Genomic DNA, 19,275 nt, shown 5'->3' with positions numbered 1-19,275 from the left:
CCAGCATCCCACCCGATACCAATCCGCTCCCGCCCGGCACCAGACTGCTCCCGCCCGGCATCACACACAGATACCAAACTGCTCCTGCCCGACATCACACCCTGATACCAAACTGCTCCCGCCCGGCATCAAACACCGATACCAGACTGCTCCTGCGCGGCATCACACCCTGATACCAAACCGCTCCCTCCCAGCGCCAAACTGCTCCCGCTCGGCATCACACCCCGATGCCAAATTGCTACCGCACAGCACCAAACTGCACCCGCCCGGCATCACACCCGCGCGGCACCATACTGCTCCTGCCCGGCATCACTCCCCGATACCAAACTGCTCCTGCCCGACATCACACCCTGATACCAAACTGCTCCCGCCCGGCATCAAACACCGATACCAGACTGCTCCTGCGCGGCATCACACGCTGATACCAAACCGCTCCCTCCCAGCACCAAACTGCTCCCGCCCGGCATCACACCCCGATACCAAACTGCTCTCGCCCAACACCAAACTGTTCCCTCCGAGCATCACACCCTGATACAAAACTGCTCCCGCTCAGCACCAAACTGGTCCCTCCGGGCATCACACCCTGATACTAAAGTGCTCACGCCCAGCACCAAATGCTCCGGCCAGGCATCACACCCCGATACCAAACCGCACCCGCCCGGCACCAAAACTGCTCCTGCCCTGCATCACACCCCAATAGCAAACTGCTCTCGCCTGGCACCAAACTGTTCCCTCCGGGCATCACACCCTGATACCAAACTGCTCCCGCCCGGCATCACACCCCGATAACAAACCGCTCACGCCCAGCACCAAACTGCTCCCGCCCGGCATCACACCCCGATACCAAACCGCTCCCGCCCAGCACCAAACTGCTCCCTCCGGGCTTCACACCTGATACCAAACTGCTCCGGCCTGGCACCAAACTGCTCCCGCTCGGCATCACACCCCGATACCAAACGGCACCCACCAGGCAGCAAACTGCTCCCGCACGGCATCACACCCCGATACTGAACCGCTCCCTTCTGGCATCACACCCAGATACCAAACCGCTTCCGCCCAGCACCAAACTGCTCCCTCCGGGCATCACACCCTGATATCAAACCGCTCCCGCCCAGCACCAAACTTCTCCCGCCCGGCATCACACCCCGATACCAAACCGCTCCCGCCCAGCACCAAACTGCTCCCGCCCGGCATCACACCCCAATACCAAACTGCTCTCGCCCGGCACCAAACTGTTCCCTCCGGGCATCACACCCTGATACCAAACTGCTCCCGCCCGGCATCACACCCCGATAACAAACCGTTCACGCCCAGCACCAAACTGCTCACGCCCAGCACCAAACTGCTCCCGCCCGGCATCACTCCCCGATACCAAACTGCTCCTGCCCGACATCACACCCTGATACCAAACTGCTCCCGCCCGGCATCAAACACCGATACCAGACTGCTCCTGCGCGGCATCACACGCTGATACCAAACCGCTCCCTCCCAGCACCAAACTGCTCCCGCCCGGCATCACACCCCGATACCAAACTGCTCTCGCCCAACACCAAACTGTTCCCTCCGAGCATCACACCCTGATACAAAACTGCTCCCGCTCAGCACCAAACTGGTCCCTCCGGGCATCACACCCTGATACTAAAGTGCTCACGCCCAGCACCAAATGCTCCGGCCAGGCATCACACCCCGATACCAAACCGCACCCGCCCGGCACCAAAACTGCTCCTGCCCTGCATCACACCCCAATAGCAAACTGCTCTCGCCTGGCACCAAACTGCTCCCGCCCGGCATCACACCCCGATAACAAACCGTTCACGCCCAGCACCAAACTGCTCACGCCCAGCACCAAACTGCTCCCGCCCGGCATCACACCCCGATACCAAACTGCTCCCGTCCGGCATCACACCCCGATACCAAACTGCTCCCTCCGAGCATCACACCCCGATAACAAACTGCATCCGCCCGGCATCACACCCCGATACCAAACTTCTCCCGCCCGGCACCAAACTGCTCCCTCCGGGCATCACACCCTGATACCAAACTGGTCCCGCCCGGCATCACACCCTGATATCAACCGCTCCCGCCCAGCACCAAACTTCTCCCGCCCGGCATCACACCCCGATACCAAACCGCTCCCGCCCAGCAGCAAACTGCTCCCGCCCGGCATCACACCCCAATACCAAACTGCACTCGCCCGGCACCAAACTGTTCCCTCCGGGCATCACACCCTGATACCAAACTGCTCCCGCCCGGCATCACACCCCGATAACAAACCGCTCACGCCCAGCACCAAACTGCTCCCGCCCGGCATCACACCCCGATACCAAACCGCTCCCGCCCAGCACCAAACTGCTCCCTCCGGGCTTCACACCTGATACCAAACTGCTCCGGCCTGGCACCAAACTGCTCCCGCTCGGCATCACACCCCGATACCAAACGGCACCCACCAGGCAGCAAACTGCTCCCGCCCGGCATCACACCCCGATACCAAACCGCTCCCGCCCGGCATCACACCCCGATACAAAACCGCTCCCGCCCAGCACAAACTGCTTCCTCAGGGCTTCACACCTGATACCAAACAGCTCCCGCCCGGCACCAAACCACTCCCGCCTGGCACCAATCAGCTCCCGCCCGGCATCACACACCGATACCAAACCGCTCCCGCCCGGCACCAAACTGCTCCCTCCGGGCTTCACACCTGATATCAAACTGCTCCCGCCCGGCATCACACCTGATCCCAAACTGCTCCTGCCCGGCATCACTCCCCGATACCGAACCACTCCCGCCCGGCACCAAACTGCTCCCTCCGAGCATTACACCCTGATACCAAACCACTCCCACCCAGCATCAAACTGCTCCCGCCCAGCACCAGACTGCTCCCGCCCAGCACCAAACTGCTCCCGCCCGGCATCACACCCCGATACCAAACTGCTCCCGCCCGGCATCACACCCCGATACCAAGCTGCTCCCGCCCGGCACCAAACTGCCCCTGCCGAGTATCACACCCCGAAACCAACCCGCTCGCGCCCAGCACCAATCTGCTCCCGCCCGGCATCACACCCTGATACCAAACCGCTCCCGCCCGGCAACAAACTGCTCCCGCCCGGGATCCCACGCCGACACCAAACCGCTCCCGCCCAGCACCAAACTGCTCCCGCCCAGCATCCCACCCGATACCAAACCGCTCCCGCCCGGCACCAAACTGCTCCCGCCCGGCATCCCACCCCGATACCAAACCGCTCCCGCCTGGCACCAAACTGCTCCCGCCCGGGGTCCCACCCCGATACCAAACTGCACCCGCCCGGCACCAAACTGCTCCCGCCCAGCATCCCACCCGATACCAATCCGCTCCCGCCCGGCACCAGACTGCTCCCGCCCGGCATCACACACAGATACCAAACTGCTCCTGCCCGACATCACACCCTGATACCAAACTGCTCCCGCCCGGCATCAAACACCGATACCAGACTGCTCCTGCGCGGCATCACACCCTGATACCAAACCGCTCCCTCCCAGCACCAAACTGCTCCCGCTCGGCATCACACCCCGATGCCAAATTGCTACCGCACAGCACCAAACTGCACCCGCCCGGCATCACACCCGCGCGGCACCATACTGCTCCTGCCCGGCATCACTCCCCGATACCAAACTGCTCCTGCCCGACATCACACCCTGATACCAAACTGCTCCCGCCCGGCATCAAACACCGATACCAGACTGCTCCTGCGCGGCATCACACGCTGATACCAAACCGCTCCCTCCCAGCACCAAACTGCTCCCGCCCGGCATCACACCCCGATACCAAACTGCTCTCGCCCAACACCAAACTGTTCCCTCCGAGCATCACACCCTGATACAAAACTGCTCCCGCTCAGCACCAAACTGGTCCCTCCGGGCATCACACCCTGATACTAAAGTGCTCACGCCCAGCACCAAATGCTCCGGCCAGGCATCACACCCCGATACCAAACCGCACCCGCCCGGCACCAAAACTGCTCCTGCCCTGCATCACACCCCAATAGCAAACTGCTCTCGCCTGGCACCAAACTGTTCCCTCCGGGCATCACACCCTGATACCAAACTGCTCCCGCCCGGCATCACACCCCGATAACAAACCGCTCACGCCCAGCACCAAACTGCTCCCGCCCGGCATCACACCCCGATACCAAACCGCTCCCGCCCAGCACCAAACTGCTCCCTCCGGGCTTCACACCTGATACCAAACTGCTCCGGCCTGGCACCAAACTGCTCCCGCTCGGCATCACACCCCGATACCAAACGGCACCCACCAGGCAGCAAACTGCTCCCGCCCGGCATCACACCCCGATACTGAACCGCTCCCTTCTGGCATCACACCCAGATACTAAACCGCTTCCGCCCAGCACCAAACTGCTCCCTCCGGGCATCACACCCTGATATCAAACCGCTCCCGCCCAGCACCAAACTTCTCCCGCCCGGCATCACACCCCGATACCAAACTGCTCCCGCCCGGCATCACACCCCGATACCAAACTGCTCCCGCCCGGCATGACACTCCGATACCAAACCGCTCCAGCCCGGCGTCACACCCCGATACCAAACAGCTCCCGCCCGGCACCAAACCGCTCCCGCCCAGCACCAAACTGCTCCCTCCGGGCTTCACACCTGATACCAAACTGCTCCCGCCTGGCATCACGCCCCAATACCAAACCGCTCCCGCCCGGCACCAAACAGCACCCGCCTGGCATCAAACCCCGATACCAAACTGCTCCCGCCCGGCATCACACCCCGATACCAAACAGCTCCCGCCCGGCACCAAACCGCTCCCGCCCAGCACCAAAATGCTCTCTCCGGGCTTCACACCTGATACCAAACTGCTCCCGCCTGGCATCACGCCCCAATACCAAACCGCTCCCGCTCGGCACCAAACAGCACCCGCCTGGCATCAAACCCCGATACCAAACTGCTCCCGCGCGGCATCACACCCCGTGACCAAACCGCTCCCGCCCAGCACCAAACTGCTCCCTCCGGGCTTCACACCTGATACCAAACTGCTCTCGCTCGGCACCAAACTGCTCCCGCTCGGCATCACACCCCGACACCAAACTGCTCCCGCCCGGCATCACACCCCGATGCCAAATTGCTACCGCACAGCACCAAACTGCTCCCTCCGGGCTTCACACCTGATACCAAACTGCTCTCGCTCGGTACCAAACTGCTCCCGCTCGGCATCACACACCGATGCCAAATTGCTACCGCACAGCACCAAACTGCACCCGCCCGGCATCACACCCGCGCGGCACCATACTGCTCCTGCCCGGCATCACTCCCCGATACCAAACTGCTCCTGCCCGACATCACACCCTGATACCAAACTGCTCCCGCCCGGCATCAAACAGCGATACCAGACTGCTCCTGCGCGGCACCACACGCTGATACCAAACCGCTCCCTCCCAGCACCAAACTGCTCCCTTCTGGCATCACACCCAGATACCAAACTGCTCCCGCTCAGCACCAAACTGGTCCCTCCAGGCATCACACCCCGATACCAAACCGCACCCGCCCGGCACCAAAACTGCTCCTGCCCTGCATCACACCCCAATACCAAACTGCTCTCGCCCGGCACCAAACTGTTCCCTCCGGGCATCACACCCTGATACCAAACTGCTCCCACCCGGCATCACACCCCGATAACAAACCGCTCACGCCCAGCACCAAACTGCTCCCGCCCGGCATCACACCCCAATACCAAACCGCTCCCGCCCAGCACCAAACTGCTCCCTCCGGGCTTCACACCTGATACCAAACTGCTCCGGTCTGGCACCAAACTGCTCCCGCTCGGCATCACACCCCGATACCAAACGGCACCCACCAGGCAGCAAACTGTTCCCGCCCGGCATCACACCCCGATACTGAACCGCTCCCTTCTGGCATCACACCCAGATACCAAACCGCTTCCGCCCAGCACCAAACTGCTCCCTCCGGGCATCACACCCTGATATCAAACCGCTCCCGCCCAGCACCAAACTTCTCCCGCCCGGCATCACACACCGATACCAAACCGCTCCCGCCCAGCACCAAACTGCTCCCGCCCGGCATCACACCCCAATACCAAACTGCTCTCGCCCGGCACCAAACTGTTCCCTCCGGGCATCACACCCTGATACCAAACTGCTCCCGCCCGGCATCACACCCCGATAACAAACCGCTCACGCCCAGCACCAAACTGCTCCCGCCCGGCATCACACCCCGATACCAAACCGCTCCCGCCCAGCACCAAACTGCTCCCTCCGGGCTTCACACCTGATACCAAACTGCTCCGGCCTGGCACCAAACTGCTCCCGCTCGGCATCACACCCCGATACCAAACGGCACCCACCAGGCAGCAAACTGCTCCCGCCCGGCATCACACCCCGATACCAAACCGCTCCCGCCCGGCATCACACCCCGATACAAAACCGCTCCCGCCCAGCACAAACTGCTTCCTCAGGGCTTCACACCTGATACCAAACAGCTCCCGCCCGGCACCAAACCACTCCCGCCTGGCACCAATCAGCTCCCGCCCGGCATCACACACCGATACCAAACCGCTCCCGCCCGGCACCAAACTGCTCCCTCCGGGCTTCACACCTGATATCAAACTGCTCCCGCCCGGCATCACACCTGATCCCAAACTGCTCCTGCCCGGCATCACTCCCCGATACCGAACCACTCCCGCCCGGCACCAAACTGCTCCCTCCGAGCATTACACCCTGATACCAAACCACTCCCACCCAGCATCAAACTGCTCCCGCCCAGCACCAGACTGCTCCCGCCCAGCACCAAACTGCTCCCGCCCGGCATCACACCCCGATACCAAACTGCTCCCGCCCGGCATCACACCCCGATACCAAGCTGCTCCCGCCCGGCACCAAACTGCCCCTGCCGAGTATCACACCCCGAAACCAACCCGCTCGCGCCCAGCACCAATCTGCTCCCGCCCGGCATCACACCCTGATACCAAACCGCTCCCGCCCGGCAACAAACTGCTCCCGCCCGGGATCCCACGCCGACACCAAACCGCTCCCGCCCAGCACCAAACTGCTCCCGCCCAGCATCCCACCCGATACCAAACCGCTCCCGCCCGGCACCAAACTGCTCCCGCCCGGCATCCCACCCCGATACCAAACCGCTCCCGCCTGGCACCAAACTGCTCCCGCCCGGGGTCCCACCCCGATACCAAACTGCACCCGCCCGGCACCAAACTGCTCCCGCCCAGCATCCCACCCGATACCAATCCGCTCCCGCCCGGCACCAGACTGCTCCCGCCCGGCATCACACACAGATACCAAACTGCTCCTGCCCGACATCACACCCTGATACCAAACTGCTCCCGCCCGGCATCAAACACCGATACCAGACTGCTCCTGCGCGGCATCACACCCTGATACCAAACCGCTCCCTCCCAGCACCAAACTGCTCCCGCTCGGCATCACACCCCGATGCCAAATTGCTACCGCACAGCACCAAACTGCACCCGCCCGGCATCACACCCGCGCGGCACCATACTGCTCCTGCCCGGCATCACTCCCCGATACCAAACTGCTCCTGCCCGACATCACACCCTGATACCAAACTGCTCCCGCCCGGCATCAAACACCGATACCAGACTGCTCCTGCGCGGCATCACACGCTGATACCAAACCGCTCCCTCCCAGCACCAAACTGCTCCCGCCCGGCATCACACCCCGATACCAAACTGCTCTCGCCCAACACCAAACTGTTCCCTCCGAGCATCACACCCTGATACAAAACTGCTCCCGCTCAGCACCAAACTGGTCCCTCCGGGCATCACACCCTGATACTAAAGTGCTCACGCCCAGCACCAAATGCTCCGGCCAGGCATCACACCCCGATACCAAACCGCACCCGCCCGGCACCAAAACTGCTCCTGCCCTGCATCACACCCCAATAGCAAACTGCTCTCGCCTGGCACCAAACTGTTCCCTCCGGGCATCACACCCTGATACCAAACTGCTCCCGCCCGGCATCACACCCCGATAACAAACCGCTCACGCCCAGCACCAAACTGCTCCCGCCCGGCATCACACCCCGATACCAAACCGCTCCCGCCCAGCACCAAACTGCTCCCTCCGGGCTTCACACCTGATACCAAACTGCTCCGGCCTGGCACCAAACTGCTCCCGCTCGGCATCACACCCCGATACCAAACGGCACCCACCAGGCAGCAAACTGCTCCCGCCCGGCATCACACCCCGATACTGAACCGCTCCCTTCTGGCATCACACCCAGATACTAAACCGCTTCCGCCCAGCACCAAACTGCTCCCTCCGGGCATCACACCCTGATATCAAACCGCTCCCGCCCAGCACCAAACTTCTCCCGCCCGGCATCACACCCCGATACCAAACTGCTCCCGCCCGGCATCACACCCCGATACCAAACTGCTCCCGCCCGGCATGACACTCCGATACCAAACCGCTCCAGCCCGGCGTCACACCCCGATACCAAACAGCTCCCGCCCGGCACCAAACCGCTCCCGCCCAGCACCAAACTGCTCCCTCCGGGCTTCACACCTGATACCAAACTGCTCCCGCCTGGCATCACGCCCCAATACCAAACCGCTCCCGCCCGGCACCAAACAGCACCCGCCTGGCATCAAACCCCGATACCAAACTGCTCCCGCCCGGCATCACACCCCGATACCAAACAGCTCCCGCCCGGCACCAAACCGCTCCCGCCCAGCACCAAAATGCTCTCTCCGGGCTTCACACCTGATACCAAACTGCTCCCGCCTGGCATCACGCCCCAATACCAAACCGCTCCCGCTCGGCACCAAACAGCACCCGCCTGGCATCAAACCCCGATACCAAACTGCTCCCGCGCGGCATCACACCCCGTGACCAAACCGCTCCCGCCCAGCACCAAACTGCTCCCTCCGGGCTTCACACCTGATACCAAACTGCTCTCGCTCGGCACCAAACTGCTCCCGCTCGGCATCACACCCCGACACCAAACTGCTCCCGCCCGGCATCACACCCCGATGCCAAATTGCTACCGCACAGCACCAAACTGCTCCCTCCGGGCTTCACACCTGATACCAAACTGCTCTCGCTCGGTACCAAACTGCTCCCGCTCGGCATCACACACCGATGCCAAATTGCTACCGCACAGCACCAAACTGCACCCGCCCGGCATCACACCCGCGCGGCACCATACTGCTCCTGCCCGGCATCACTCCCCGATACCAAACTGCTCCTGCCCGACATCACACCCTGATACCAAACTGCTCCCGCCCGGCATCAAACACCGATACCAGACTGCTCCTGCGCGGCACCACACGCTGATACCAAACCGCTCCCTCCCAGCACCAAACTGCTCCCTTCTGGCATCACACCCAGATACCAAACTGCTCTCGCCCAACACCAAACTGTTCCCTCCGAGCATCACACCCTGATACCAAACTGCTCCCGCTCAGCACCAAACTGGTCCCTCCAGGCATCACACCCCGATACCAAACCGCACCCACCCGGCACCAAAACTGCTCCTGCCCTGCATCACACCCCAATACCAAACTGCTCTCGCCCGGCACCAAACTGTTCCCTCCGGGCATCACACCCTGATACCAAACTGCTCCCACCCGGCATCACACCCCGATAACAAACCGCTCACGCCCAGCACCAAACTGCTCCCGCCCGGCATCACACCCCAATACCAAACCGCTCCCGCCCAGCACCAAACTGCTCCCTCCGGGCTTCACACCTGATACCAAACTGCTCCGGTCTGGCACCAAACTGCTCCCGCTCGGCATCACACCCCGATACCAAACGGCACCCACCAGGCAGCAAACTGTTCCCGCCCGGCATCACACCCCGATACTGAACCGCTCCCTTCTGGCATCACACCCAGATACCAAACCGCTTCCGCCCAGCACCAAACTGCTCCCTCCGGGCATCACACCCTGATATCAAACCGCTCCCGCCCAGCACCAAACTTCTCCCGCCCGGCATCACACACCGATACCAAACCGCTCCCGCCCAGCACCAAACTGCTCCCGCCCGGCATCACACCCCAATACCAAACTGCTCTCGCCCGGCACCAAACTGTTCCCTCCGGGCATCACACCCTGATACCAAACTGCTCCCGCCCGGCATCACACCCCGATAACAAACCGCTCACGCCCAGCACCAAACTGCTCCCGCCCAGCATCACACCCCGATACCAAACCGCTCCCGCCCAGCACCAAACTGCTCCCTCCGGGCTTCACACCTGATACCAAACTGCTCCGGCCTGGCACCAAACTGCTCCCGCTCGGCATCACACCCCGATACCAAACGGCACCCACCAGGCAGCAAACTGCTCCCGCCAGGCATCACACCCCGATACCAAACCGCTCCAGACCGGCATCACACCCCGATACAAAACCGCTCCTGCCCAGCACAAACTGCTCCCTCAGGGCTTCACACCTGATACCAAACAGCTCCCGCCCGGCACCAAACCACTCCCGCCTGGCACCAATCAGCTCCCGCCCGGCATCACACACCGATACCAAACCGCTCCCGCCCGGCACCAAACTGTTCCCTCCACGCTTCACACCTGATATAAAACTGCTCCCGCCCGGCATCACACCTGATCCCAAACTGCTCCTGCCCGGCATCACTCCCCGATACCGAACCGCTCCCGCCCGGCACCAAACTGCTCCCTCCGAGCATCACACCCTGATACCAAACCACTCCCACCCAGCATCAAACTGCTCCCGCCCAGCACCAAACTGCTCCCGCCAGGCATCACACCCCGATACCAAATTGCTACCGCCCAGCACCAGACTGCTCCCGCCCAGCACCAATCTGCTCCCGCCCGGCATCACACCCTGATACCAAACCGCTCCCGCCCGGCACCAAACTGCTCCCGCCCGGGATCCCACGCCGACACCAAACCGCTCCCGCCCGGCACCAAACTGCTCCCGCCCAGCATCCCACCCGATACCAAACCGCTCCCGCCCGGCACCAAACTGCTCCCGCCCGGCATCCCACCCCGATACCAAACCGCTCCCGCCCGGCACCAAACTGCTCCCGCCCGGGATCCCACCCCGATACCAAACTGCACCCGCCCGGCACCAAACTGCTCCCGCCCAGCATCCCAACCGATACCAATCCGCTCCCGCCCGGCACCAGACTGCTCCCGCCCGGCATCACACACAGATACCAAACTGCTCCTGCCCGACATCACACCCTGATACCAAACTGCTCCCGCCCGGCAGCAAACACTGATACCAGACTGCTCCCGCACGGCATCACACCCCGATACCAAACTGCTCTCGCCCAACACCAAACTGTTCCCTCCGAGCATCACACCCTGATACCAAACTGCTCCCGCTCAGCACCAAACTGGTCCCGCTCAGCACCAAACTGGTCCCTCCGGGCATCACACCCTGATACTAAAGTGCTCACGCCCAGCACCAAATGCTCCGGCCCGGCATCACACCCCGATACCAAACCGCACCCGCCTGGCACCAAACTGCTCCTGCCCTGCATCACACTCCGATACTGAACCGCTCCCTTCTGGCATCACACCCAGATACCAAACCGCTTCCGCCCAGCACCAAACTGCTCTCTCCGGGCATCACACCCTGATACCAAACCGCTCCCGCCCAGCACCAAACTGCACCCGCACAGAATCACACCCTGATACCAAACCGCTCCCGCCCAGCACCAAACTTCTCCCGCCCGGCATCACACCCCGATACCAAACCACTCCCACCCGGCACCAAACCGCTACTTCCGGGCATCACACCCCGATACCAAACTGCTCCCGCCCGGCATCACACCCCGATACCAAACTGCATCAGCCCAGGATCACACCCCGATACCAAACTTCTCCCGCCCGGCACCAAACTGCTCCCGCCCGGCATCACGCCCAGATACCAAACCGCTCCCGCCCAGCACCAAACTGCTCCCGCCCAGCATCACACACCAATACCAAACCGCTCCCGCCCAGCACCAAACTGCTACCGCCCGGCATCACAGCCCAATACAAACCCGCTCCCGCACGACATCACACCCCGATACCAAACCACTCCCGCCCGTCACCAAACTGCTACTTCCGGGCATCACACCCCGATACCAAACTGCTCCCGCCCGGCATCACACCCCAACACCAAACTGCTCTCGCCCGGCACCAAACTGGTCCCTCCGGGCATCACACCCTGATACCAAATCGCTCGCGCCCAGCACCAAACTGCTCCCACCCGACATCACACCCCGATACCAAACTGCTCCCGTCCGGCATCACACCCCGATACCAAACTGCTCCCTCCGAGCATCACACCCCGATAACAAACTGCATCCGCCCGGCATCACACCCCGATCCCAAAGTTCTCCCGCCCGGCACCAAACTGCTCCCGCCCGGCATCACACCCTGATACCAAACCACTCCTGCCCAGCACCAAACTGCTTCTGCCCAGCATCACACACCAATACCAAACCGCTCCCGCCCAGCACCAAATTGCTCCCACCCGGCATCACAGCCCAATACCAACCCGCTCCCGCACGACATCACACCCCGATACCAAACCACTCAATCCCGGCACCAAACTGCTACTTCCGAGCATCACACCCCGATACCAAACTTCTCCCACCCGGCACCAAACTGCACCCGCCCGGCATCACACCCTGATACCAAACCGCTCCTGCCCAGCACCAAACTGCTTCTGCCCAGCATCACACACCAATACCAAACCGCTCCCGCCCAGCACCAAATTGCTCCCACCCGGCATCACAGCCCAATACCAACCCGCTCCCGCACGACATCACACCCCGATACCAAACCACTCAATCCCGGCACCAAACTGCTACTTCCGAGCATCACACCACGATACCAAACTGCTCCCGCCCGGCATCACACCCTGATACCAAACTGCTCCCGCCCGGCATGACACTCCGATACCAAACCGCTCCAGCCCGGCGTCACACCCCGATACCAAACAGCTCCCGCCCGGCACCAAACCGCTCCCGCCCAGCACCAAACTGCTCCCTCCGGGCTTCACACCTGATACCAAACTGCTCCCGCCTGGCATCACGCACCAATACCAAACCACTCCCGCCCGGCACCAAACAGCACCCGCCTGGCATCAAACCCCGATACCAAACTGCTCCCGCCCGGCATCACACCCCGATACCAAACAGCTCCCGCCCGGCACCAAACCACTCCCGCCCAGCACCAAACTGCTCCCTCCGGGCTTCACACCTGATACCAAACTGCTCCCGCCTGGCATCACGCCCCAATACCAAACCGCTCCCGCCCGGCACCAAACAGCACCCGCCTGGCATCAAACCCCGATACCAAACTGCTCCCGCGCAGCATCACACCCCGTGACCAAACCGCTCCCGCCCAGCACCAAACTGCTCCCTCCGTGCTTCACACCTGATACCAAACTGCTCTCGCTCGGCACCAAACTGCTCCCGCTCGGCATCACACCCCGACACCAAACTGCTCCCGCCCGGCATCACACTCCGATGCCAAATTGCTACCGCACAGCACCAACCTGCACCCGCCCGGCATCACACCCGCCCGGCACCAAACTGCTCCCTTCTGGCATCACACCCAGATACCAAACTGCTCTCGCCCAACACCAAACTGTTCCCTCCGAGCATCACACCCTGATACCAAACTGCTCCCGCTCAGCACCAAACTGGTCCCTCCAGGCATCACACCCCGATACCAAACTGCACCCGCCCGGCACCAAAACTGCTCCTGCCCTGCATCACACCCCAATACCAAACTGCTCTCGCCCGGCACCAAACTGTTCCCTCCGGGCATCACACCCTGATACCAAACTGCTCCCGCCCGGCATCACACCCCGATAACAAACCGCTCACGCCCAGCACCAAACTGCTCCCGCCCGGCATCACACCCCGATACCAAACCGCTCCCTCCCAGCACCAAACTGCTCCCTCCGGGCTTCACACCTGATACCAAACTGCTCCGGCCTGGCACCAAACTGCTCCCGCTCGGCATCACACCCCGATACCAAACGGCACCCACCAGGCAGCAAACTGCTCCCGCCCGGCATCACACCCCGATACTGAACCGCTTCCGCCCAGCACCAAACTGCTCCCTCCGGGCATCACACCCTGATATCAAACCGCTCCCGCCCAGCACCAAACTTCTCCCGCCCGGCATCACACCCTGATACCAAACCGCTCCCGCCCAGCACCAAACTTCTCCCGCCCGGCATCACACCCTGATACCAAACCGCTCCCGCCCAGCACCAAACTGCTCCCGCCCGGCATCACACCCCAATACCAAACTGCTCTCGCCCGGCACCAAACTGTTCCCTCCGGGCATCACACCCTGATACCAAACTGCTCCCGCCCGGCATCACACCCCGATAACAAACCGCTCACGCCCAGCACCAAACTGCTCCCGCCCGGCATCACACCCCGATACCAAACCGCTCCCGCCCAGCACCAAACTGCTCCCTCCGGGCTTCACACCTGATACCAAACTGCTCCGGCCTGGCACCAAACTGCTCCCGCTCGGCGTCACAGCCCGATACCAAACGGCACCCACCAGGCAGCAAACTGCTCCCGCCCGGCATCACACCCCGATAACAAACCGCTCCCGCCCGGCATCACACCCCGATACAAAACCGCTCCCGCCCAGCACAAACTGCTCCCTCAGGGCTTCACACCTGATACCAAACAGCTCCCGCCCGGCACCAAACCACTCCCGCCTGGCACCAATCAGCTCCCGCCCGGCATCACACACCGATACCAAACCGCTCCCGCCCGGCACCAAACTGTTCCCTCCGGGCTTCACACCTGATATAAAACTGGTCCCTCCGGGCATCACACCCTGATACTAAAGTGCTCACGCCCAGCACCAAATGCTCCGGCCCGGCATCACACACCGATACCAAACCGCACCCGCCCGGCACCAAACTGCTCCTGCCCTGCATCACACTCCGATACTGAACCGTTCCCTTCTGGCATCACACCCAGATACCAAACCGCTTCCGCCCAGCACCAAACTGCTCCCTCCGGGCATCACACCCTGATACCAAACCGCTCCCGCCCAGCACCAAACTGCACCCGCACAGAATCACACCCTGATACCAAACCGCTCCCGCCCAGCACCAAACTTCTCCCGCCCGGCATCACACCCCGATACCAAACCACTCCCACCCGGCACCAAACTGCTACTTCCGGGCATCACACCCCGATACCAAACTGCTCCCGCCCGGCATCACACCCCGATACCAAACTGCATCAGCCCAGGATCACACCCCGATACCAAACTTCTCCCGCCCGGCACCAAACTGCTCCCGCCCGGCATCACGCCCAGATACCAAACCGCTCCCGCCCAGCACCAAACTGCTCCCGCCCAGCATCACACACCAATACCAAACCGCTCCCGCCCAGCACCAAACTGCTACCGCCCGGCATCACAGCCCAATACAAACCCGCTCCCGCACGACATCACACCCCGATACCAAACCACTCCCGCCCGTCACCAAACTGCTACTTCCGGGCATCACACCCCGATACCAAACTGCTCCCGCCCGGCATCACACCCCGACACCAAACTGCTCTCGCCCGGCACCAAACTGGTCCCTCCGGGCATCACACCCTGATACCAAATCGCTCGCGCCCAGCACCAAACTGCTCCCACCCGACATCACACCCCGATACCAAACTGCTCCCGTCCGGCATCACACCCCGATACCAAACTGCTCCCTCCGAGCATCACACCCCGATAACAAACTGCATCCGCCCGGCATCACACCCCGATCCCAAAGTTCTCCCGCCCGGCACCAAACTGCTCCCGCCCGGCATCACACCCTGATACCAAACCACTCCTGCCCAGCACCAAACTGCTTCTGCCCAGCATCACACACCAATACCAAACCGCTCCCGCCCAGCACCAAATTGCTCCCACCCGGCATCACAGCCCAATACCAACCCGCTCCCGCACGACATCACACCCCGATACCAAACCACTCAATCCCGGCACCAAACTGCTACTTCCGAGCATCACACCCCGATACCAAACTGCTCCCGCCCGGCATCACACCCCGATACCAAACTGCTCCCGCCCGGCATGACACTCCGATACCAAACCGCTCCAGCCCGGCGTCACACCCCGATACCAAACAGCTCCCGCCCGGCACCAAACCGCTCCCGCCCAGCACCAAACTGCGCGGGCTTCACACCTGATACCAAACTGCTCCCGCCTGGCATCACGCCCCAATACCAAACCACTCCCGCCCGGCACCAAACAGCACCCGCCTGGCATCAAACCCCGATACCAAACTGCTCCCGCCCGGCATCACACCCCGATACCAAACAGCTCCTGCCCGGCACCAAACCGCTCCCGCCCAGCACCAAACTGCTCCCTCCGGGCTTCACACCTGATACCAAACTGCTCCCGCCTGGCATCACGCCCCAATACCAAACCGCTCCCGCCCGGCACCAAACAGCACCCGCCTGGCATCAAACCCCGATACCAAACTGCTCCCGCGCGGCATCACACCCCGTGACCAAACCGCTCCCGCCCAGCACCAAGCTGCTCCCTCCGGGCTTCACACATGATACCAAACTGCTCTCGCTCGGCACCAAACTGCTCCCGCTCGGCATCACACCCCGACACCAAACTGCTCCCGCCCGGCATCACACCCCGATGCCAAATTGCTACCGCACAGCACCAAACTGCACCCGCCCGGCATCACACCCGCCCGGCACCATACTGCTCCTGCCCGGCATCACTCCCCGATACCAAACTGCTCCTGCCCGACATCACACCCTGATACCAAACTGCTCCCGCCCGGCATCAAACACCGATACCAGACTGCTCCTGCGCGGCATCACACCCCGATACCAAACTGCTCTCGCCCAACACCAAACTGTTCCCTCCGAGCATCACACCCTGATAGCAAACTGCTCCCGCTCAGCACCAAACTGGTCCCTCCGAGCATCACACCCTGATACCAAACTGCTCCCGCTCAGCACCAAACTGGTCCCGCCCGGCATCACACCCCGATACCAAACTGCTCTCGCCCAACACCAAACTGTTCCCTCCGAGCATCACACCCTGATACCAAACTGCTCCCGCTCAGCACCAAACTGGTCCCTCCGGGCATCACACCCTGATACTAAAGTGCTCACGCCCAGCACCAAATGCTCCGGCCAGGCATCACACCCCGATACCAAATCGCACCCGCCCGGCACCAAACTGCTCCTGCCCTGCATCACACCCCAATACCAAACTGCTCTCGCCCGGCACCAAACTGTTCCCTCCGGGCATCACACCCTGATACCAAACTGCTCCCGCCCGGCATCACACCCCGATAACAAACCGCTCACGCCCAGCACCAAACTTCTCCCGCCCGGCATCACACCCCGATACCAAACCGCTCCCGCCCAGCACCAAACTGCTCGCTCCGGGCTTCACACCTGATACCAAACTGCTCCGGCCTGGCACCAAACTGCTCCCGCTCGGCATCACACCCCGATACCAAACGGCACCCACCAGGCAGCAAACTGCTCCCGCCCGGCATCACACCCCGATACTGAACCGCTCCCTTCTGGCATCACACCCAGATACCAAACCGCTTCCGCCCAGCACCAAACTGCTCCCTCCGGGCATCACACCCTGATATCAAACCGCTCCCGCCCAGCACCAAACTTCTCCCGCCCGGCATCACACCCCGATACCAAACCGCTCCCGCCCAGCACCAAACTGCTCCCGCCCGGCATCACACCCCCATACCAAACTGCTCTCGCCCGGCACCAAACTGTTCCCTCCGGGCATCACACAATGATACCAAACTGCTCCCGCCCGGTATCACACCCCGATAACAAACCGCTCACGCCCAGCACCAAACTGCTCCCGCCCGGCATCACACCCCGATACCAAACCGCTCCCGCCCAGCACCAAACTGCTCCCTCCGGGCTTCACACCTGATACCAAACTGCTCTGGCCTGGCACCAAACTGCTCCCGCTCGGCGTCACACCCCGATACCAAACGGCACCCACCAGGCAGCAAACTGCTCCCGCCCGGCATCACACCCCGATACCAAACCGCTCCCGCCCGGCATCACACCCCGATACAAAACCGCTCCCGCCCAGCACAAACTGCTCCCTCAGGGCTTCACACCTGATACCAAACAGCTCCCGCCCGGCACCAAACCACTCCCGCCTGGCACCAATCAGCTCCCGCCCGGCATCACACACCGATACCAAACCGCTCCAGCCCGGCACCAAACTGCTCCCTCCGGGCTTCACACCTGATATCAAACTGCTCCCGCCCGGCATCACACCTAATCCCAAACTGCTCCTGCCCGGCATCACTCCCCGATACCGAACCGCTCCCGCCCGGCACCAAACTGCTCCCTCCGAGCATCACACCCTGATACCAAACCACTCCCACCCAGCATCAAACTGCTCCCGCCCAGCACCAAACTGCTCCCGCCAGGCATCACACCCCGATACCAAATTGCTACCGCCCAGCACCAGACTGCTCCCGCCCAGCACCAAACTGCTCCCGCCCGGCATCACACCCCGATACCAAACTGCTCCCGCCCGGCATCACACCCCGATACCAAACTGCTCCCGCCCGGCACCAAACTGCCCCTGCCGAGTATCACACCCCGAAACCAACCCGCTCGCGCCCAGCACCAATCTGCTCCCGCCCGGCATCACACCCTGATACCAAACCGCTCCCGCCCAGCACCAAACTGCTCCCGCCCGGGATCCCACGCAGACACCAAACCGCTCCCGCCTGGCACCAAACTGCTCCCGCCCAGCATCCCACCCGATACCAAACCGCTCCCGCCCGGCACCAAACTGCTCCCGCCCAGCATCCCACCCCGATACCAAACCGCTCCCGCCCGGCACCAAACTGCTCCCCCCCGGGATCCTACCCCGATACCAAACTGCACCCGCCCGGCACCAAACTGCTCCCGCCCAGCATCCCACCCGATACCAATCCGCTCCCGCCCGGCACCAGACTGCTCCCGCCCGGCATCACACACAGATACCAAACTGCTCCTGCCCAACATCACACCCTGATACCAAACTGCTCCCGCCCGGCATCAAACACCGATACCAGACTGCTCCTGCGCGGCATCACACCCCGATACCAAACCGCTCCCTCCCAGCACCAAACTGCTCCCGCACGGCATCACACCCCGATACCAAACTGCTCTCGCCCAACACCAAACTGTTCCCTCCGAGCATCACACCCTGATACCAAACTGCTCCCGCTCAGCACCAAACTGGTCCCTCCGGGCATCA

The 19,275-nt window shown here is 62.5% G+C and overlaps 1 protein-coding gene across 1 annotated transcript; it reads left to right on the top strand.

Annotated features, from left to right (window-relative positions):
* Positions 1-16,080: 16,080 nt before the first annotated feature.
* LOC137367167 (mucin-1-like) lies at positions 16,081-19,050 on the top strand. Its single transcript, XM_068028603.1, has 3 exons — positions 16,081-16,995; positions 18,019-18,236; positions 18,414-19,050. The coding sequence occupies exons 1-3, from the start codon at positions 16,081-16,083 to the stop codon at positions 19,048-19,050; spliced, it is 1,770 nt and encodes a 589-aa protein (XP_067884704.1).
* Positions 19,051-19,275: the final 225 nt, after the last annotated feature.

This window comes from Heterodontus francisci, chromosome 3, assembly GCF_036365525.1.
Source record: "Heterodontus francisci isolate sHetFra1 chromosome 3, sHetFra1.hap1, whole genome shotgun sequence".
Lineage (NCBI taxonomy): Eukaryota > Metazoa > Chordata > Chondrichthyes > Heterodontiformes > Heterodontidae > Heterodontus > Heterodontus francisci.
The sequence above is the reverse complement of the archived record's forward strand: the minus strand, read 5'-3'. Positions and strand labels throughout refer to the sequence as shown.

Excerpts from the sequence above, each read along its gene's own strand:
- LOC137367167 (XM_068028603.1), top strand. The coding sequence starts at position 16,081 with ATGACACTCCGATACCAAACCGCTCCAGCCCGGCGTCACACCCCGATA. Across the intron at positions 16,996-18,018 it reads TCCCGCTCAGCACCAAACTG|GCAGCAAACTGCTCCCGCCC; the intron begins GTCCCGCCCGGC and ends GGCACCCACCAG. Across the intron at positions 18,237-18,413 it reads TACCAAACCGCTCCAGCCCG|CATCAAACTGCTCCCGCCCA; the intron begins GCACCAAACTGC and ends ACTCCCACCCAG.